This window comes from Capra hircus, chromosome 27 (genome assembly GCF_001704415.2).
Source record: "Capra hircus breed San Clemente chromosome 27, ASM170441v1, whole genome shotgun sequence".
NCBI lineage: Eukaryota > Metazoa > Chordata > Mammalia > Artiodactyla > Bovidae > Capra > Capra hircus.
Window position 1 is genome coordinate 37462565 of NC_030834.1, and position 24139 is coordinate 37486703.

Consider the following 24139-nt stretch of genomic DNA (forward strand, 5'->3'; position numbering starts at 1 on the left):
TACTCTATTCAAACCATCAGCAGTTGTAAGAAAGCATTTACAAGCTCTTATGTGATTCACAGTCTCTTGCTCCATTGAATTCCTATGCACCGAATAGGCAAAGATAAGAATTTAAGTTTCTGGGAAGATTTCCTCTAAGTGCCTCTGTCCAACAATCCAGTGCTGACAGAAAGAAAAGGTGGTGCTAGTTCAGTTCAGTTCAGTCGCTCAGTCATGTCCAGCTCTTTGCAACCCCATGGATGCAGCTTGCCAGGCCTCCCTGTCCATCACCAATGCCCACAGCTTGCTCACACTCATGTCCATTGAGCCAATGAAGCCAACTAACTATCTCATGCTCTGTCATCCCCTTTTCCTCCCGCCTTCAATATTTCCCAGCATCAGGGTCTTTTCCAATGAGTCAGTTCTTTGCATCAGGTGGCCAAAGTATTGGTGCTTCAGCTTTAGCATCAGTCCTTCCAATGAATATTCAGGACTGATCTCCTTTAGGATGGATTGGTTGGTCTCCTTTCAGTCCAAAGGACTCTCAAGAGTCTTCTCCAACACCGCAGCTGAGAAACATCATTCTTTGGTGCTCAGCTTTCTTTATGGTCCAACTCTCACATCCATATGTTGACTAGATGAAACTTTGTCAGCAAAGTAATGTCTCTGCTTTTTAATATGTTGTCTAGGTTGGGCATAGCTTTTCTTCCAAGGAGCAAGCATCTTTTAATTTCATGGCTGCAGGCACCATCTGCAGTGATTTTGGAGCCCAAGAAATTAAAGTATGTCACTGTTTCCATTATTTCCTCATCTATCTGCCATGAAGTGATGGGACCGGATGCCATGATCTTAAGTTTTTTGAATGTTGAGTTTTAAGCCAGCTTTTTCATTCTCCTCTTTCACTTTCATTAACAGGCTCTTTAGTTCCTCTTCACTTTCTGCCGTAAGAGTGGTGTCATCTGCATATCTGAGATTATTGATATTTCTCCCAGCAATCTTGATTCCAGCTTGTGCTTCATCCAGTCTGGCATTTCATATGATGTACTCTCCATATAAGTTAAATTAGTGGGGTGACAATATACAGCCTCAATGTTCTCCTTTCTCAATTTGGAACCGGTTCATTGTTCCATGTCTGGTTCTAACTGTTGCCTCTTGACCTGCATACAGATTTCTCAGGAGGCAGGTCAGGTGGTCTGGTAATCCCATCTCTTTAAGAATTTTCCACAGTTTGTTGTGATCCACACAGTCAAAGGCTTTAGAGTAGTCAATGAAGCAAAAGTAGATGTTTTTCTGGAACTCTCTTGCTTTTTCTATGATCCAAGGGATGTTGATCTCTAGTTCCTCTGCCTTTTCTGAATCCAGCTTGAACATCTGGAAATTCTTGGTTCATGTACTGTTGAAGCCTAACTTGGAGAATTTTGAGCATTACTTGACTGGCATGTGAGATGAGTGCAGTTGTGCGCTAGTCTGAGCATTCTTTGGCATTGCCTTTCTTTGGGATTGGAATGAAAACTGAGCTTTTCCAGTCCTGGGGCCACTGCTGAGTTTTCCAAATTTGCTGGCATGTTGAGTGCAGCACTTTCACAGCATCATCTTTTAGGTTTGAAATAGCTCAACTGGAATTCCATCACCTCCACTAGCATTATTCATAGCAATGCTTCCTAAAGGAAGCATTCCACTTAACTTTGGCCTCCGGGATATTCAGCTCTAGGTGAGTGATCACACCATCGTGGTTATATGGGTCATGAAGGTCTTTTTTGTATAGTTCTTCTGTGTATTCTTGTCACCTCCTCTTATTATCTTCTGCTTCTGTTAGGTCCATACCATTTCTGTCCTTTATTGAGCCCATCTTTGCATGAAATGTTCTCTTGGTATCTGTAATTTTCTTGAAGATATCTCTAGTCTTTCCCATTCTATTGTTTCCTTCTATTTCTTTGCACTGATCACTGAGGAAGGCTTTCTTATCTCTCTGTGCTATTCTTTGGTACTCTGCATTCAAATGGGTATAATTTTCCTTTTCTCCTTTGGCTTTAGCTTCTCTTCTTTTTTCAGCTATTTGTAAGGCCTCCTCAGACAACCATTTTGCCTTTCTGCATTTCTTTTTCTTGGGGATGGTCTTGATCACTGCCTCCTGTACAATGTCATGAACTTCAGTCTGTGGTTCTTCAGGACTGTATCATATCTAGTCCCTTGAATCTATTTGTCACTTCCACTGTGTAATCATAAGGGATTTGATTTAGGTCTTATATATATCAATGAATATCTTTTTTCTTTTTCTTTTCCTTTCTGTATTATAAAAAAAATGTATGTAAAAATAGAACTGGGTCGAATACCTGTGAGTCAGAATTCTCTTTTTATCCCCCAAATGTGGACAGATTTACACTGTTCTGAATAATGTAAGTTATTTTATAATGTTGAAATTTAAATTGTTAAAACATGCAATCACCTATTTTACCAAAGTTCCTTTATATTTTGGAGGCAAGTTTTATCAGATATGTTTTAAGTTAGCTGTTCATGCCTTTTTCATCCACTTTCATGGATTTGCTAAAAGGCAAAATGGTTTTGAAATCTATTCTCAAATATTGGAGAGTCTTGGATCTTGGATTTTGTGATTGTTATTAGTCATTGGCTCCCTTGAAAACCTCCTGCTGCTGTGTTTTTAGTAGTCTCTTTCTAGTCAAGATTCCTGAAACCTATGTCTTTCAAACCCTCAAACCCAAGTCCATTCTTTTAGCAAATTAGCAGAACTGGTTAGGAAAATCCTCGTTCTCTCGGGTAAGTCACCCATCAATGAGCCACCACCTTTTTCTTCCCTACACTGCACCCGCCTGGATCAGTCACTGACCTTGCTCAGGTGCCCAGTGACCAGACTTTCCGGCTTCATTTTACAGAGTGTGCAGAAGAATTAGACTTCACACCACTCCTTCTTTTCAGAAACACTCTGTTACCTGTAGCTTTCATGACAGTACCTGTTTCTGCCTCTGGCTTGGCTATGTCGCTGGTTCACCCCCTGGACTCTGAGTGTCAGGTTTCATAGTTCCCCAGCCTAGGTTCTCTGCTGCCCTCTGCTCATGCTGTGCCTTCTTAACGCACACGTGGCTTCATTTTCCAACCAGACACACAGACAACTGTCAAGTAGGTTTTTCCTGATCAGTAGAACCACATATCCTGCTTCCTCACTTCCGCATGGATGCCTTAAATGCCCCCAACTCACATGTCTAAAATAAATAATTTTCCCCCAGTCAGAACGCATCCCCCCATAGTGTTCTCTAGTCATCCTTTATCACGCACACCAGAAACTGGTATTCACAGGGACATTTTCCCCTCTTTCTTACTGTGCGAATATAAACCAAATACTCCAGGTCTTAGTACCCAGTAGCCCTCAAACTTTTTTAAGGTTTGCCACAGTTTACCAGACTCCATGTCCACACAGAGAACAGTCTTTCACACACAAAGAGACATTAAATACTTGTTGAACGATGATGACTACAATTTTATCCCTTGTTAATAATCAAGAGCCAAGTGATGAATTTTTAAATATTGCTTAAATAGCTAGAGAAAACAAAAATGCCTCTAAGAAATTGCTTGTATGTGTTTAATCTCACTATGGTGTCAGTAATAATGGCCTCATCAAATAAGGTGAGTCATGTATTTTTCCTATTATATTTAAAAAAAAATTTTTTTTAAACTACTATTTCTTCAAAGTGTTTGTGTAAGTTTGGTATTATTTCTTCTGATGTTAATGTTTCATAAATGTAATATCTTCTCTAACAATATCTGAAAATATTGTAGGGTTTTTCTCTAAGAGTTTTACTTGCCATATTTCCTGTTTTTGTTAGATTCCGTTTGTTTGATTTCTCTCTTTTTTACTTTAGAGATTTTCCTCAAATTTCTTATCATCCTTTGTTGTTGTTTTTGTTTATAGTTAAGGTTGAATCTCCGAAAAAAATCAATAGAAGTTCATTCTGGGTTGTAGAACTAGTCAATAGATAGGATATAATACAGAGAGAGTGGATAGAGATCTGGGGTGTTTTTTGTTGTTGTTGCTGTTGTTGTTGTTTTAATTTTCCCACTGGGGAAAACATCTGTGTGTGTGTGTGTGTGTGTGTGTGTGTGTGTGTGTGTGTGTGTATACACTATATATATATATACACACACACTATATATCTTTTCCCTGAGGCCACAAAGACTCTTCAGAGAAAAAGCATTTCCGTGACTGGGGTAGGGAAGTAGGTGTGTGTGAGCAGTGGTGGAGGGCTGTTGAGGTCCCAGCTAGCATGGTACCAAGCAAAGAAACGTGAAAATTAACTTTTTTCAGTGTAGGCTTTTTCTTCGTCCCCTCATGCTTTCAGTAAGTCTTGTCCTGCTCTTTGCTGTACTTGGTGACCCTGGAATGAGCCTCTGGATCAGGCTAGGGTTTCAAAGGTTTAGTTGCTTGACTGGATAGACTTGCTAAATGGAGAATCTGAGGGTTAAATTTGGTCTTTATGTTTAAAACCCATCTGTCCGTTTTATCTGTTTCTTCACCTCCATTTTGCAGAGTACCCATGAGTAGCTATATTTGTGGATCTGAGGCATAAAATGACTTGCTGCTTCTAGCCATTCCCAACTATTCCCAGCATGGTTTTCAGCTCTGTCTCCTCTGATAACACCTCTATGTATTTCTTAAAAAAAAAGAAAAAGTATCTTTCTTTCATCTCTCATTCTCTCCTATCCTGTTCTTTTTACCTCTGTGGCAATGATACATTACCCCTATTTTAGCGAAGTTCTGGGAGGAAGCAGAGCTATACACTTGATTTAAATCTGACAAATTTAACTGAAGTTGAAAGATAAATTTTTCATTCATGACTGACTTGGTTTTAGCTCTGTTTCCAATGAATATTGTTAATAAACTGAAAAAATGCATGTAGAAGCATCTGTTCTATAGGAAAAAGTAAAAGCAACTAGACACCTGGTTTTTATATTGTTAGTACGTCATCATACATTTGGAGAAGGAAATGGCAGCCCACTCCAGCATTCTTGCCTGGAGAATCCCAGGGATGGAGGAGCCTGGTAGGCTGCCATCTATGGAGTCACAGAGTCAGACACGACTGAAGCGACTTAGCAGCGGCAGCAACAGCATATATTTGTCATGACCCATGATTGCTTTTGCTCATCAACTGATCTAAAAATTGACACACTAGAAATGTTATGTCCATGATGTATCATCTCAAGGGGAAGGATGATAAATATTTAATTCTCACTGATACTGAACTCATGATTGTTACCCCCAAGTTTTCTGTGAACTCAGTGGTTGTTGATTTTGCTTTCTCATTTGGTACCCTTTTGCTTTGAGTCTTTTGTAGCCACCTCTATCTTTATGTCCTTTTCACCTTTATATTGTGGTGTGGCAAGACTTCCATTCTGATGAAATGGGGATAGTTACTTTTTCTAGCTAATAAGAGGTTGGGGCCAGACAGGAAACATGACGGTCCAGTCAGGCTCTGTGTACTAGAGACACTGAGGCAGGGAAAGGAGATGATTCTCCAAGATCCTGGACTTTTAATTCCTGAGTTTCAGGGAAATGCTATAAACCAATGGTAGTCTTACAGAGTCTGCAATGCATTTGATAACCTTTATGATGTGGGGAAAAAAAGGAGCTAAAGGTGCAATGTTTCAGTTGCAACATAATCCTGTCTTTCCTATTCATGCCCCAAGCTACTAACTTCAGAATGTATTCTTGAGGCTATGTGGTTTAATTTGCCTTACATTACCTCAAGGGAGAAATGCAATCAAGTGCTAAAAAACTTTCCACTTAAAATATAAAATAAATGGAATCTTCATTAATCCAATTTTCACTTATTAATCTTTGAATGAATAATCACTGCTTTTGTAACTTTTTATGAGATCTGTGTGGATCAGACTTTCTTTTTTCCTTCTTTCTGTCTTTCTTTTTTATTTCTGGATTTTTAAATTTTTTGCTAAGCACTGATTGTCTGTATTTGATTTTTGAATGTGAAAATAAAATAGAGGAAAATAATTCAGATTAAAAGGATATGGATTTCTTATGTTTACTGTCTACCATTGATTTAACCTTGTCAGCATGTTTAAATAGTTAAAATTAAAATGTACTATTTTTCAATATTGCTTTCAAAAAAGAAAATTGTGGGGTTTTTTCTTATTCCTTGATTTAGACTAAACAGGAACATTTTCCTAAATGATACCTTAGCCATTTAAGAAAAAAAATACATCATTGTCAATAATTACATTGGGACTATTTTAATACGATTTGAATTGAATTACCTTTAAATATTTTTCTAATGTTTCTCTTTGGTTTTAGGAAAGCCTGATTTGTAGAGTTCTTCCATGACATGAAAAATGATAGGAAACTGCTTTTATTTCATCCTCCTCTTTAATTTATTCTTTAACTAAATACCATATGCCAGATATTCTGCAAAAGGTAGGCAATAAAATAGGCATGATAGGGAGTAATAAGAGTAAATACACTAGTGTTTACAATGTCTGAAATAAAAATGAAGGAAACAAAAAGGTGCTGAAAAAGCATATGTCAATCAGGTTATTTAACTACAGTGGATAGAAAGCTGCAGTGATTATGTGACCTTTGAGCTGAAACCTTAATGAAGAGAAAGCACCAGCTGTGTATAGTGCTGGGACATACAATTCTAGGAATGGAATAAAATTGTCTAAGGTTTTAAACTTGAAAACATCATGACATTGTGAAGATATCGATGTTCTATGACTTAAGGTGGCAAGGGTATAAGATTAGAGCATTGATGGGAGTCCCTCATCGCCTTAGATTGGATTTTATCTGAAGGAGAGTTGGGTTTTACTTGAAGTCTAAGCCACTGAAACACAGGTGAGTGGGATCATTCAATCAATAGGTGTTTACTGAGGATTCTTGTGATTTGTGGATGGAGAGTCAATTGGAGGGGTAAACAGAGCAGCTGAACAGATCAGTTATGAAGGTATGCAGTAAATCAGGTGAGAGATAGTGGCAGCTTAAATTTGGAGGTCAGCAGTGAACATGGAGAAAAACTACTGTATTTTAGAGGAAAGATTATTAGTACTTGCTGATAGGCCATATTTAATATGATCTAAGTAAGGGAAGGAATGAAACTAAGAGTTAATTCCCAGACTCCTAAATAAGCAACAGGTTAGTAAGTTTTAATGAACTGGGAAAAGCCCAAGAGGAAATGCATTTGGAGAGGAAATTCATCAGTTCCGTTTTGCGTGTGTGCTCAGTCACTCAGTCCTGTCCAACTCTTTGTAACTCCATGGACTATAGCCTGCCAGGCTCCTCTGCCCATTGGATTTTCCCAGCAAGAATACTGGAGTGGGTTGCCATTTCCTCCTCCAGGGTTTCTTCCCGATTCAAGGATCAAACCTACGCCTCCTGCCTTGGCAGGCAGATTCTTTATTACTGAGCCACCAGGGAAGCCCAGTTCCATTTTACTTATGTTAAGAATGAGACCTTGAGAAATCTGATCATTTTTTTCAGGGTTGGGGAGAGATGAGGATACTTGGAAAGAAGTATAAGGAGAATGTCAGGAAAAGTATTTCTGAGCCCTGAGAATTCAGACATTCAGGATAATTACAAGATAAGTCAGCAAAGGTCACCGATAATAATCACCACTAAGGGAGAAGGTTCCAAATAGGAAAAGGAGTACATCAAGGCTGTATATTGTCACCCTGCTTATTTAACTTATATGCAGAGTACATCATGAGAAATGCTGGACTGGAAGAAACACAAGCTGGAATCAAGATTGCTGGGAGATATATCAATAACCTCAGCTATGCAGATGACACCACCCTTATGGCAGAAAGTGAAGAGGAACTAAAAAGCCTCTTGAAGAAAGTGAAAGTAGAGAGTGTAAAAGTTGGTTTAAAGCTCAACATTCAGAAAACAAAGATCATGGCATCCGGTCCCATCACTTCATGGGAAATAGATGGGGAAACAGTGGAAACAGTGTCAGACTTTATTTGGGGGGGGCTCCAAAATCACTGCAGATGGTGACTGCAGCCATGAAATTAAAAGACGTTTACTCCTTGGGAGAAAAGTTATGACCAACCTAGATAGCATATTCAAAAGGAGAGACATTACTTTGCCGACTAAGGTCCGTCTAGTCAAGGCTATGGTTTTCCAGTAGTCATGTATGGATGCGAGAGTTGGACTGTGAAGAAAGCTGAGCACCAAAGAATTGATGCTTTTGAACTGTGGTGTTGGAGAAGACTCTTGAGAGTCCCTTGGACTGCAAGGAGATGAGCCCTGGGATTTCTTTGGAAGGAATGACGCTAAAGCTGAAACTCCAGTACTTTGGCCACCTCATGCGAAGAGCTGACTCATTGGAAAAGACTCTGATGCTGGGAGGAATTGGGGGCAGGAGGAGAAGGGGACGACAGAGGATGAGATGGCTGGATGGCATCACTGACTCGATGGACATGAGTCTCAGTGAACTCTGGGATTTGGTGATGGACAGGGAGGCGTGGCGTGCTGCAATTCCTGGGGTCACAAAGAGTCAGACACGACTGAGCAACTGAACTGAAGGGAGAAGGAATAGCAGAAGAGCATGTCTCAGGGAGGAAAAGAACACATTTGATGGAATAAGAGCAGGGTGATCCCCAGGACAGAAGTGAAGTGTGACAGGTCACGAGAGCTCGCAGAGAACTTGTGGGGACTCAGTTCCAGTGGAGTGACTGTGGGAGCCTTGACAGGTGAGAAACGCTGGGCTGGATGAAGCACAAGCTGGAATCAAGATTGCCAGGAGAAATATCAATTACCTCAGATATGCAGATGACACCACCCTTATGGCAGAAAGTGAAGAGGAACTAAAGAGCCTCTTGATGAACGTGAAAGAGGAGAGTGAAAAAGTTGGCTTAAAACTCAACGTTCAGAAAACTAAGATCATGGCATCCAGTCCCATCTCTTCATGGCAAATATATGGGAACAGTGGAAATAGTGGCTGACTTTATTTTTGAGGGTTCCAAAATCATTGCAGATGGTGACTGCAGCCATGAAATTAAAAGATGCTTACTCCTCAGAAGGAAATTTTTGACCAACCTAGACGGCATATTAAAAAGCAGAGACACTACTTTGCCAACAAAGGTCCATCTAGTCAAGGCTATGGTTTTTCCAGTAGTCATGTATGGATGTGATAGTTGGACCATAAAGAAAGCTGAGCACCGAAGAATTGATGCTTTTGAACTGTGGTTTTGGAGAAGACTCTTGAGAGTCCCTTGGACTGCAAGGAGATCCAACCAGTCCATCCTAGAGGAGACCAGTCCTGGGTGTTCATTGGAAGGACTGATGCTGAAGCTGAAACTCCAATACTTTGGCCACTTGATGCAAAGAGCTGACTCATTTGAAAAGACCCTGATGTTGGGAAAGATTGAAGGTGGGAGGAGAAGGGGACGACAGAGGATGAGATGGTTGGATGGCATCACTGACTCAAAGGACATGAGTCTGGGTAAACTCTGGGAGTTGATGATGTACAGGGAGGCCTGGCATGCTGTGGTCCATGGGGTCGCAAAGAATTGGACATGACTGAGCAACTGAACTGAACTGACAGGTGAGATGAAGAATAGCACAGATATAGACAGCGCCCTCCAATGTGGAAGCCATGAGGGAGAGCATAAAAATGACAGCAGCTAGGCAGGGATGTGGGCCTAAAAAGCATTTTCTTCTACTTTGGATAGTTTTCTCTGTACACAGTTGCCTAAGCTAATAGGAATACTACAGGAGAGAGAGACAGAGGAAGGCTTAACATGAGGAGACGTGTTCCTAGACAAAGATGAATTCAAGGCCCTGCAGAGTTACTGGCTTTGCAGAGGATGAGGAGAAGCACTTTATTCATTTTGTATATAAAATGCTGTTTGTCCAGTGGATGCAAGATGGAGAAAATGGTTTGAAATTAGCATGGAAATAAATTGGCATGTGATAAATGGACCTGTGGTGAGCACTGATAAAGAAAAAATTATTCTCACACTTGTTAAAACATATAGGAAGGAAGTTATTCTTCAGGACTTGATCAGGGTCGAGCCACGTTGTTCCTAAACTAAGCAGTGAGGGATCTGTAAGTCCTGATAAGAAGTGGCTGTGGTTTCCCCAAAGCTCAGAGATACTGCCCTGAGAAAAACATTCCAAATCCTACTATTGCATTAGACTTGGCAACTAACTGTCATCATTTCTCTAGCTTGGTTATTTACTGAGTGTATATCCTTTGCATACTCTGACCACCTACCACACACACATACATGTACCCCCTTCCAGAGCCAGAATTCAATTGTGGTCCAAAATCAGTACCAAAGGAGATAAGTAGTTGAGTAACTGAATTTATAAATAAAAGAATGCATAGAATTTATGCTTTTGCTATTAAAAAAAATCCTTGAATAGGTTTTAATCATAAAGGGGAATTTAACAGCTCAAAGGTTAGTGAAAATGCAAAATGAAATTTTTGTGTTTTCAGACACAGTACTTCTGGTTAAATAATTCAGCTTTACTTTACTCAACATTGTTTCATAGCAACAAATTCCCCTCCCTGACACTTTGGTAAATAATCTGGAATCTTTTAGACATAGAAGGACATAAAGAACAAGAAATTCGTCTGAAATTAATTGCAACATACAAAACAGGTATGTCTTAACATTAGCAAATTCTTTGGGGAAAAAACAAATTTGAGAATCTTATAATTAATATGCTCATCTCTTAAAAATTATAATCTCTAGCATGTAGACTCAAAAAAAGGAGAAATCTTGGTTATAAATAGCATGCCTAGAACAGTTCTTTGGCACACAGGAGTCATTCAATAAAAGTTTTTAAAAGCATAAAATTTTTCCCTTCTTTGCTATTTATTTAAAATATCTTATTAGGGACAAGCAGCTGCTTAGTATACCAGCCTTCTTCCTTTGTGCTTCACCTTTCTAAGTACTGTCTTCTTAACACAGAGAAGCTTTGCACAACACATTTTATTATCTACATTTATAAATGGGAAACCACAGGCTTGGGATATTATTAATATCATTTTCTACACTTATTAAAAACTTACTATAAACAAACACTGGCCTACTTACCAAAACCCGAAGAAATCTGCAGGCTTTGCCAAATAACGCTGGGGTAAGGGAGATCATTCCTGGCTGCGAGCTACTCTCTATAGTATGTATATAGGAATATTTGAATAGGGTGTGTGCTCAGTCCCTTCAGTCGTGTCCCACACTTTGTGATCCACTGGCTGGTAACCTGCCAGGCTCCTCTGTCCATGGGATTCTCCAGGCAAGAATGCTGGAGTGGGTTGCCATGACCTCCTCCTTGGGATCTTCCCAACCCAGGGACTGAACTCATGTCTCCTGTGTCCCCTGCATTGCAGGTGGATTCTTTACCACTGAGCCACCGGGGAAGCCCTATTTGAATAGTAAGGTTTAGTTTTTTGGCATTTCTTTAGTAGTCAGTAAATGCATTCACTATTTATGGCTTCATGTGAACTACCTGTTGCTATTTTTGCAGTCATATCTGGAAAAGGATTGGAATTAATATTTTGCAATCTTTTCACCATCCTAAGGGGGAAAAAGTCAATTTCATTTGAGAACAAAAGACAAGCAAGAGGTTTTCAGTGTTCAGTGCAAGGATCTGTGTACAGAGTATCATGTCCGTTGCACTGGTAATGCAGACCTGTCAGATGGTCTACGCTGCCATGAGAAAGTTGTCTTAAAAATAACGTGATTAAAACTGAATGTTTGAAATACTTTCTAAGAGTCTAACTTAGATTTTAATGAAACAAATATTTGACTTTTTATTTAATTCATATATTTGGTAAAGTAGAAAAGTAATTTTTATTTTTTAAAAAAATCTTATGCTACTTGTAATGGATTTTAAAGAATCCATTCTTTATTATTGAAGAAGGAAATGGCAACCCATTCCAGTATTCTTGCCTGGAAAACTCCATGGACAGAGGAACCTGGCAGGCTACAGTCCGTGGAGTTTCATAAGAGTTGGACATGACTGAGCAGACACACATGCATTCTTTTTATGACACTATTTTTCAGCACTTACAATAAAAAGGTCAGAGGATTAGGGAAAAGTTAAAACTTCCAATTAGCAACTTCCAATATGAAACTCAAATTTAAATACCTACATCAGGGTTACCTATCTGTGGCACATCAGGTTGGTGTAGACATGGATGATGGGTGACCCGTGGGTGAGAGAATCCCGACCCTGACACCTTCACTGAGACATTAGGTAACATGATTTGCTAAGGTTATATAAGAACATCTACAAACTTTTATTCCTTAGAAGGATGCCATTTGACTTTCCAGAATTATTTGTGATTTTTACCAAAGGATGATTTTAAAAGTGATTTATATAACTATGTATTGGACAATTTCTCAAATCTGAACCTCTCCAGGATGCCACTTAGCCCAAATTTTGTTTTTAAAGCCTTTAGATAATTAGAACATACTGTTACAATTTATAAATTTGACCACAATGGGTGGTTACCTGAAGGAAACAGAATGATCCACAGGTTCATATGTCCTAATAAATGCCATAATTAGATAAGAAAGATTGCATAAGCAAGTTCCTTTGCTATTTTAGGGGCAGAATAATTAACTTGAGTAACCGATTATTCTAGAGCTTCCCAGATGGCACTTGTCATAAAGAACCCGCCTGCCACTGCAGGAGACATAAGAGACTCCAGTTTGATCCCTGAGTCGGGAAGATCCCCTGGAGGAAGGCATGGCAACCCCTTCTAGTATTCTTGCCTGGAGAATTCCATGGACAGAGGAGCCTGGCGGGCTACAGTCCATGCGGTCCCAAAGAGTCGGACACGACTGAAACAACTTAGCAATGCACCATGCAGGCACTTATTCAACTGATTCGATTATACCCTATTTTCAAAGAAGAAAGGAAGAAAACCGAATAATAGGGTAAAGCTCTTTATCTTGATAACTGCTTTATGTTGCTATTTTGGTCTCATAGGACAAACAGATGATATATATGATTACTAATATGACAAATAATTCCTTTCCAAACGTCTTAGTTGGTTTCTTATTAAACTGATAATATAATCACATCATCCTCCCTTTGCTTTATCTTATGAATTCGTCCATGAAAACATACTTATTTCAAATATAAAATTTTACTTGAGCCAGACTTTTAAAAATGACATATGGACAGTTTAAGAAAATATAAATGTCCTTTATTTTCTAGTTTGAACATTAAGTAATTTTTCTCCCTCTCTTCCCAATATAGATATATTAAACAACTAATCAGATTTACCTATGATCCTTTTATGGTCACTTCATGAAAATCCAGTAGTATGGTCAAGCCTTTCTTTGATGGACTCTTGCCATTCTTTTGATTCTGATTGTGAATATTTGATAAGAGTATATGCTCTTAGGTGAAAGGAAATTTTCCATAATTATGTGCATTTCCCCATGAATTTTTAACTTCATAAAATTATTAAATGAATGGCTACTTTATATACAGCATAGTAATTAAGATTGTTGCTCAAAGGGACTGTAGTTTTATTAACAGCTAAGTTCTACTCACTGGCAAATCTAGGACCACTACCAACAATCCTAGATGAATGCTACGGCTTTCACCTCTCATTGACTCTCTGGAATCACTCAGGTCTTGGAGGAAGGGCAACCTACATGCACTTGCGTCTTCTTCCTACCTCTGAACAACTCCTAGTGATCACAGAGCAGCAAGAGGAAAACTAGTTTTTACCAACTATGTGTATATAGTTGATCAGAGCCTACTTTCAATATCATCTCAGGTGTTCACTTCATGTTATGATCCTTATGTTACAGAGAATTGTAGAGTGTGGATAAAATCCCAAAGCTCTTTCTCATCATGTCACTTCTAGAATCAGAGATCTTGCTTCATCTGGCTCTTGGCAGAGTAAGAAGGAAGTGTGTTTTGGCTGTAGGAATTACCAAAGAAGGAGTTTATGCTTGGTTGTATCTCTGCTTTCAACACTGCACTCTCAGCTTTTATAGCCACAGCATCCCAAAATCTTCCAATAACTGTCACATGGGTTATTGTTTACAAGTGTATACTTGCTGATGATACAAAGGAGTAATCACAGTAATCTCCTAATTGATCCCTCCAAGACAGAATGCAAAATTGGATTCATTCTTAGATTATATTAGACTTTCCATTACAGTTGATTATCCATTTGTAAGACACTATTTTAAGACATACAAAATCCCTTTGGAAAATAAAAGGAATATATTAATATTCAAGAAAATGACCTCAGCATTCTGGAAAACACTGGTGAACATAAAGACTCAAGAAAGCATTGACAAAGGACCAGCTTTTCATATGGATAGAACTTCTGCTTGAAGGAATTTAGTGTTTCCTTGGTTCAGAACTCATTCTAGGTTGCTGGGGCCTCTTTTACTTCTTGAAAATAAACTATCAATGTGAATGTGCCATGGTTAGCAGGTAATATCTATTCTCAAGATTTTTTTCTTCCTGGATTCACAGAAAGCACAATAATGCTTAACAACTCAGTACCTAGGTCACTGCTCCTTGAGAACAAAATTGCAGAAGGCAGATCTAAAGAAGTTCTGGCACAATACTCAGAGTTACAGTTTGAGACTCAGTTTATCTAAAACTGTAGTCTCTGTACTGTGCTTCTGCTCACCAAAGATGGTAAAATGACAAGTAATCCCACTCCCAACTATGAAATGTATAATATACATTCATATTAAAGGTCTGTTTGAATCATCACAAAAACTCCATGAGGAAGATATCATTATTGGCATTTATGGAGTAAAATGAGGTTCAGAGGAATAAAATCTGATGTTACTCAATTAAAATAAAGTCTGTAGACTATACTACAAAGCTACAATCATCGAGACAATATGGTACTAGAACAAAAACAGAAGTATAGACCAATGGGAAAAAATAGAAAGCCCAGAGATAAACCCACACACCTATGGGCACCTTATCTGTGACAAAGGAGGCAAGAATATACAGTGGGTAAAAGATAGTGTCTTCAGTGAGTGGTGCTGGAAGATCTGGACAACTACATGTACAAAAATGAAATTAGAGCACTTCCTAACACCATGCACAAAGATAAACCCAAATGGACTAAAGACCTAAATGTAGGACCAGAAAATATAAAACTCCTTTAGGAGAAAACATAGGCAGAACACTGTATAACATAAATCATAGCAAGATCCTTTATGACCCACATCCTAGAATAATGTAAATAAAAACAATAATAAGTAAGTGGGACCTAATTAAATTTAAAAGCTTTTGCAAAGCAAAGGAAAATGTAAACAAGGTGAAAAGACTACCCTCAGAATGGGAGAAAAGAATAGTAAATGAAACAACTGACAAAGAATTAATTTCCAAAATATACAAGCAGTTCATACAACTCAATAATGAAAAACAAGCAACCCAATCAAAAAGTTGGCAAAAGACCTAAACAGATATTTCACCAAAGAAAACAGATAGATGGCTAATAAACACATGAAGAAATGATCAACATCACTCATTACTCAGTTCAGTTCAGTCGCTCAGTCATGTTCGACTCTTTGCAACCCCATGAATCGCAGCACACCAGGCCTCCCTGTCCATCACCAACTCCTGGAGTTCACTCAGACTCATGTCCATTGAATCAGTGATGCCATCCAGCCATCTCATCCTCTGTCTTCCCCTTCTCCTCCTGCTCCCAATCCCTCCCAGCATCACAGTCTTTTCCAGTGAGTGAACTCTTCTCCTGAGGTGGCCAAAGTATTGGAGTTTCAGCTTCAGCATCATTCCCTCCAGAGAACACCCAGGGCTGATCTCCTCTAGAATGGATTGGTTGGATCTCCTTGCAGTCCAAGGGACTCTCAAGAGTCTTCTCCAACACCACAGTTCAAAAGCATCAATTCTTCGGCACTCAGCCTTCTTCACAGTCCAACTTTCGCATCCATACATGACTACTGGAAAAACCATAGCCTTGACTAGATGGACCTTTGTTGGCAAAGTAATGTCTCTGCTTTTCAATATGCTATCTAGGTTGGTCATAACTTTTCCTCCAAGGAGTAAGCGTCTTTTAATTTCGTGGCTGCAGTCACCATCTGCAGTGATTTTGGAGCCCCCAAAACTAAAGTCTGACACTGTTTCCACTGTTTCCCCATTTATTTCCCATGAAGTGATGGGACCAGATGCCATGATCTTTGTTTTCTGAATGTTGAGCTTTAAGCCAACTTTTTCACTCTCCTCTTTCACTTTCATCAAGAGGCTTTTTAGTTCCTCTTCACTTTCTGCCATGAGGGTGGTGTCATCTGCATATCTGAGTTTATTGATATTTCTCCCGGCGATCTTGATTCCAGCTTGTGCTTCTTCCAGTCCACCGTTTCTCATTATGTACTCTGCATAGAAGTTAATTAAGCAGGGTGACAATGTACAGCCTTGACGTACTCCTTTTCCTATTTGGAACCAGTCTGTTGTTCCATGTCCAGTTCTAACTGTTGCTTCCTGATCTGCATATAGGTTTCTCAAGAGGCAGGTCAGGTGGTCTGGTATTCCCATCTCTTTCAGAATTTTCCACAGTTTATTGTGATCCACACAGTCAAAGGCTTTGGCATAGTCAATAAAGCAGAAATAGATGTTTTTCTGGAACTCTCTTGCTTTTTTGATGATCCAGTGGATGTTGGCAATTTGATCTCTGGTTCCTCTGCCTTTTCTAAAACCAGTTTGAACATCTGGAAGTTCACAGTTCACATATTGCTGAAGCATGGCTTGGAGAATTTTGAGCATTACTTTACTAACATGTGAGATGAGTGCAATTGTGCGGTAGTTTGGGCATTCTTTGGCATTGCCTTTCTTTGGGATTGGAATGAAAACTGACCTTTTCCAGTCCTATGGCCACTGCTGAGTTTTCCAAATTTGCTGGCATATTGAGTGCAGCACGCTCACAGCATCATCTTTCAGGATTTGAAATAGCTCAACTGGAATTCCATCACCTCCACTAGCTTTGTTCGTAGTGACGCTTTCAAAGGCCCACTTGACTTCACATTCCAGGATGTCTGGCTCTAGATGAGTGATCACACTATCGTGATTATCTTGGTTGTGAAGATCTTTTTTGTAAAGTTCTTCTGTGTGTTCTTACCACCTCTTCTTAATATCTTCTGCTTCTGTTAGGTCCATACCATTTCTGCCCTTTATCGAGCCCATCTTTGCATGAAATGTTCCCTTGGTATCTCTAATTTTTTTGAAGAGATCTCTAGTCTTTCCCATTCTGTTCTTTTACTCTATTTCTTTGCATTGATCGCTGAGGAAGGCTTTCTTATCTTTTCTTGCTATTCTTTGGAACTCTGCCTTCAGATGCTTATATCTTTTCTTTTCTCCTTTGCTTTTTGCTTCTCTTCTTTTCACAGCTATTTGTAAGGCCTTCTTAGACAGCCATTTTGCTTCTTTGCATTTCTTTTCCATGGGGATGGTCTTGATCCCTGTCTCCTGTACTGTGTCACCAACCTCAGTCCATAGTTCATCAGGCACTCTATCTATGAGATCTAGTCCCTTAAATCTGTTTCTCACTTCCACTGTATAAGGGATTTGATTTAGGTCATACCTGAATGGTCTAGTGGTTTTCCCTACTTTCTTCAATTTAAGTCTGAATTTGGCAATAAGGAGCTCATGATCTGAGTCACTCATTATTAGAGAAAAGCAAATCAAAACTACAATGAAATATCACTTCACACTGGTTAGAATGGCCATCATCAAGAAATCCACAAACAATAAATTCTGGAGAGGGTATGGAGAAAAGGGAATGCTCTTGCAGTGTTGGTGTGAATGTAAATTGATATAGTCACTATGGAAAACAGTATGGAGATTCTTTAAAAAAAAAAAAAAAACTAAGAATAAAACCACTGTATGACCCAGCAATACCACTTCTAGGCATATACCCTGAAGAAACCAAAACTGAAAAAGATACATTTACCCCAGTGTTCATTACAGCACTATTTATAATAGCTTTAGGACATGAAAGCAACCTAGATGTTCACTGACAGATGACTGGATAAAGAAGCTGTGTTATATATACACAATGGAATACTACTCAGCCAAAAAAAGGAACACATTTGAGGCAGTTCTAATGAGGTGGATGAACCTAGAACCTATTATACAGAATGAAGTAAGTCAGAAAAACAAATACCATATATTAATGCATATATATGAAATCTAGAAAGATGGTACTGATGAACCTATTTGCAGAACAGCAGCGGAGATGCAGACATAGGGAACTGACTGATGGGCAGTGGTAGGGGAGAGGAAGGGGAGAGTAAGCTGAATGGAGAGAGCAGCATGGAAGCATATACACTAACATATGTAAAGAGGTAGCCAATGGAAATTTACTCTATGACTCAGGGAACTCAAACTGGGGCTCTGTAATAGCCCAGAGAGGTAGGAAAGGGCAGGAGGTGGGAGGGAGATTCAAGAAGGAAGGGACATATGTACACCTATGGTTAACTTATGTTGATGTATGACAGGAAGCAAACCAACATTGTAAATCAGTCATTAATCAATTAACTATATATATATATATTATTATTTTTTAACTTACAATAAAAGAAGGTCTGCAGCCAACATGAATACCTGGATCTTTTAATACTACAGCTTATTTTTCTTCCTTGCAAATATGGTAACTAAAATCTAGTGGGAATAAGTAAGTAAATTACTCAGTTTCAAGCTTTTTTATAACATTTGCCTGTGATAGCTTCTGCTTTTGCCAATGGTTTTTTGATCTTATAAAGTTATATTATTTATTAAGGGGCTCTAGTCCCAAAAGTGGATTTGTTTTAAATCAAATAGTATATCAAAGGCATAGTCTGTGCAGCTATAAGAAGAGTGAAATAAATGAAAGGCTGAAATGAGAGCAAATACTATAGCCTTCCAACATGCTTAGAGATGATTACTGTTACATTTTTATTCAGATAATAAAGCTTTACATTTAAAATTTAAATTTTAAGATATAGAAATATTTTTGTTGTTGTTTAGTCCCTAAATCATGTCTGACTCTTTGTGACCCCACAGACTCTAGCCCCCAGACTCCTCTGACCATGAGATTTCCCAAGCAAGAATACTGGAGTGGATTGTCATTTTCTGCTTCAGGGAATCTTCCCGACCCAGGGATTGAACTCATGTCTCTTGCATTGCAGGCATATTCTTTATCACTGAGCCATCTGGGAAGCCATAGAAATATATAAAGAACATAACAATTAACTTAATCGTACAACTTGAAGAAGATAACTTTTTTGCCACGTATATTTTACTCTTGAGAACACATACACACATGCATGCAATCTGTCTAGATATATTGTTTTCTGAAATAAAAATTGTACATATATGTACATATATGAACAATGTGTATAGGGGTATATTATATATAAGCTGTATTTTCTCCATTTTCATAGACTGTATTATGAGCCTCTCCACATCTAGATTACATATTCATATCATCTGTTTATAGTGACATTACTTTCTGCGCTAGTTTCTTTTTGTATTGTACGTTACTCAATCAATTCCTAATTATTGTATGTAAAGCTGTTTTTTATATTCACTATCATAGCCTCATGATAAATATGTACATATTTCTGGCATAATTGTATTATCACTCCTGTTAGATAGGGAATTTAATTCCAAAGTGCATTTGCTGTCTAAAATGGAGCTTGTTTTAAAGGCCTTTTAAGTTGAAATAGCACATTTTCCTTGAATAGCTATACAAATTTATACTCTCACCAGGACTGAAAGGGATGCTAGTTTCCTTCATTTCTGCTGTCACCAAGTACAATGAATTGTATTTACTCTCTGTGAATATGCAGTTCAAGTACTTTGTCCATTTTTCTTTTGAAGTGTCTGCTTATATTTCCTTAATATGTTCATATAATATTTTAAGAATATTAGCCCTTTTCAACTGTCATGTGTATTGCCAATGATTTTTCTACTTTATCATCTGTCTTTTGTTTACAGCGTTTTCTACCATAAAAATAGTTTACATTTTGTTTTCCTATTCACTTCTAGAAAGGCCTTTTTTCAATCTAAGAGTATAAATAGGGTAACTTTTATTTTCTAGTATCTTTTTCATTTTTTATACTGAGTTTTCTCTGTTGTGAGTTTACATGCTTATGTTTTCTTCTGTTTCTGTATTGGGTAATCAGTTATTTTCTCTTACAGATGTAATTATTGTTAGAGTTATTTTCCTTTTTAAATTTTAAAGTACAAAAGTGATTTGCCATGAAACTTCACATAATACTTCATTGAAAGCCCACTTCACCAACATCCTTCTCAAGCAATAGTTTGGTGTGTACCTTTCACCGTGTCACACAATGTTGGTATTGTATTGCAGCTCCTTTTGGTAAAGAGAACATTCCTGCCTGTTTCTTGTGAGACTCAAGTGATCAGGTTAGGTCACAACCTGGCTTTGATTCCAGCTGAGTCATGAGGGAAAGTACCCCAGGGCCCAGGGACACACCAGTCACACAGTCTCACATTACTCTGGGTGTTCAAGGGCTAGTCATGCAAACAGGCAAACAGAACCCCACCCATGACATGTTCCTCCAGGTGGCAGTGACACAGATACACCCATGTATTTTACCATCTTTCTCTTCAGTGAAAGTGAAGCCGCTCAGTCGTGTCCGACTCTTTGTGACCCCATGGACTGTAGCCTACCAGGCTCCTCTGTCCATGGGATTTTCCAGGCAATAGTCCTGGAGTGGATTGCCATTTCCTTCTCCAGGGGACCTTCCCAACCCAAGGATCGAGCCCAGGTCTCCCGCATTGTAGACAGACGCTTTACCATCTGAGCCACCAGGAGAGTCTTCTCTTCGGTAGTAATCCTTTAAGATTCTGAGATGTTGATGATTCTTGAATCTTGTATCTCATGTGACATTTTCCTGAGAAAGATAATTCATACGCATTTAATTGGGAGACTGTGAGAGGATACTTTGTCACTTTTGTGTAAGCTAAGGTCTCCTGTCCACCTGACTCTTGATCTATTCAGTAGAGTTGTATTTTGTATAACTGCCTGGTGTATCATCCTGTAATCTTTGAGAAAGCCATGGATTACTATCAATACCAGGCTTGAAGAGATGAATCCATATGCTCAATTCACACAACAGTGAGGAAGGGGAAGTACTGAACTGCACGGCCAGTTTTATTATCTAATAGGAAGGAACCTGTTTCATAAGCTACTGCCTAGGAGCCTCTGTGATAATGTAAGAAAACTATCTTAGATTATGTTTCTCAGAATGTAGTACAGAAATCACCTACATCAGAATGATTTGGAGTGTGGTAGAAACACTTTCAATTTAACTGTATTTTGATTTTTAAAGCAAATATATTAATTTTGTACTTCAGAAATTAGAAAGGGAAATCTGTGAATTGTTGGAATGTAGATCCTGATGTCATGCAGGATACCTGGCAGGGGAGGTGGGCGGCAAGTAGCTCCATTTTTAACACCTCTCAGATTGATTCCAATGGAGCTTAACTTTGAGACTTAATGTCCAAAGTATTTAATTATATAGTTAGACTTAAGATGGGATAATCATGGCAATATAAAAATAAATATTTGATGAAGTATTTCACTTTGCATATAAAGTTAAACAATGTCCCATTTTCCATAGTTTCAAGGTATAATTTAGAAAAAAAAATGTATTTTTTCTTAGATATGGTAACGACTTGAACATAACTTGGAATGTTCTACTTAATTGAATACACCAATATAGACCATTAACTAATTAGCAGAATTCATGTTCTCTGAGCTATTGTAGCATGTCTTTTTACTGGCAGAATAAATCTTGATGATCAGACTTTTTGGAAATACTGGAAGGTTCTGCCAAAATGTAAACCTTATTGTGATTCTGTTATTAAAATCTATGGGATCTTTTGTTCTAAAATAGTTTTCATAAACTAAAATTCCTAATTTCAAGCATCCTGCTTAATTATATTTTATTAATGTTAATAACTAAAAGTGAAACAAAGAATTATCATAGACTGGATTTTTACCTAATCTTATTTATGTTGGAGGGTAATAGAAGCTTCGGAGAAGGCAACGGCAACCCTCTCCAGTACTCTTGCCTGGAAAATCCCATGGGTGGAGGAGCCTGGTAGGCTGCAGTCTATAGGGTCACAAAGTCGGACACAACTGAGCAACTTCACTTTGACTTTTCACTTTCATGCACTGGAGAAGGAAATGGCAACCCACTCCAGTGTTCTTGCCTGGAGAATCCCAGGGATGGGGGAGCCTGGTGGGCTGCCATCTACGGGGTCGCACAGAGTCGGACACCACTGAAGCGACTTAGCAGCAGCAGCAGCAGCAGTAGAAGCTTAGATAACTTTTAAATTTGCACGTTCATCAACTTTGTAAAACAATGATAAATAAAATAAGCTACTTTAGAAATTATTTTTAAAATTTTGTCTCAAAATTTTCTATCCTAATGACCAAATGTGTATTTTATATTTTAATTGTGATATTTAATTTAATTTAAATTGTATTATTGATTCAAATTAAAAGATGAATGTAATTTTACCAAGAAAAGTTAAGCAATTTGGGGAAAATAAATAATATTTTAATAGAAATCTAGCATGTATTATCTATATATATATATATGCATATATACATATATATATCAAACAAGCCTGAAGGTTTTCTAGTGCATCTGTTTCCTTAATCTGAGAAGTACTATGTTGCATTCTTCTTCCACAGGCTTATGCAGGCAAAGAAATGGAGGAGCAGCTGCGGTCAGTGTCGAGTGTGGATGAACTCATGACTGTGCTCTACCCCGAATATTGGAAAATGTACAAGTGTCAGTTAAGGAAAGGAGGCTGGCAACATAGTAAAGAACAGGATAACACCAACACAAGGACAGGAGAAACTCTAAAATTTGCTGCAGCACATTATAATACAGAGATCTTAAGAAGTAAGTATGGCAAAAGAAAATATATAAAAAGCTTCATATGTCAACCCAGTGCAAATTGCCATTCTGATCCTTTAATTTCAGCATTTGTAATACTACTGAATACCTTTAAGGCCTAAAGTAAAACAGAAAGTAAAGAATTATTTTCCAAATACAGAATTTTAAGATTTCACTGTGAGTGGTTAAAGTGGTTTCTTGAAAAATAAAGACAGGTGCATGTATATCAGCACACTGTAATTTTTTTTTAACTTGAGATGATACCCCATCAGAAAAATTTTGAAACGTACAAACAAATTTTAAACACCGTAACACTTCAATCACTTAAACATTCTATATCACAAAAAATAATTGCACATAACTTTTCTTTTGCTTTGGATATAGAAATGTTTACTTTCTACATCATCCAAAATCATCTTGTCAACTGCTATTTGTTTCTTGTTGCTTTAGATGGAACTTAACTTGAGAGCTGGACTTTGGTAAAGTTAGTGAGAGATCTCTAAGCAGCAGTCACAAAAAATTATGGTGTTGCACAAAGTGGCATAGACCCCCTGGGACTACTTAACAAATAATTCCTTTCAGTTGTTAGATATTAACTGCCATAAACGTTTGAGATTACAAATTATTTTGAGAACAAAAGCAAACAAACAAAATGGCTTCATGACTGAATAACCCACAGTTTATATCTTTTTTTTTTTCTAGAAACTTTATTTTAGGGGAAATAGGAGAAAAATAAACTAGAACATTTAAGAAGCACATCATATGTAATGCGGTCTTTAAAGAGGCAACAGTGCCATAGGTAAAATACCAACTCACTGGAAGCAGAATTCCAAGAGAAAGCATGCAAGGAATAGGAAGTTTTTACTTTCCTGAAAAAAAACTTTGTTCAGGATACATGTCCCAGTTGCTAGAAAATACCTTCTCATTTCAAGTAGCTATCACCAAGACATGGTCACCAGCCTAAAAATGAGTTTCCAAAACCAAAGCCATCATCTCATTCACAACTCAGTTTAAAAAGAAAAATTAAACATGTTGTTTATATTTGCCTTGCAACATTAAAAATACTGCATATAATAGCAAATGAGCATGATTCTATCTCCATGGGTTTTATAAGCATCTATGTTAAATTTTCAGGGATCTCCCAGGTGACTCAGTGGTAAAGAATCCGCCTGCCAGTGCAGGAGCCAAGAGACAAGGATTCGATCCCTGAGTTGGGAGGATCCCTGGAGGAGGAAATGGCAATCCACTCCAGTAT

At 38.1% G+C, this 24139-nt stretch overlaps 1 protein-coding gene across 1 annotated transcript in view; it reads left to right on the forward strand.

Moving 5' to 3' along the window:
* The window catches only part of VEGFC (vascular endothelial growth factor C), an 86992-nt gene that overhangs the window by 35639 nt on the left and 27214 nt on the right, over positions 1–24139 (forward strand). Inside the window, exon 2 of the mRNA XM_018042109.1 lies at positions 22677–22890. Coding sequence (XP_017897598.1) covers positions 22677–22890 — 214 coding nt within the window. The remainder of the gene's footprint in view (positions 1–22676; positions 22891–24139) is intronic.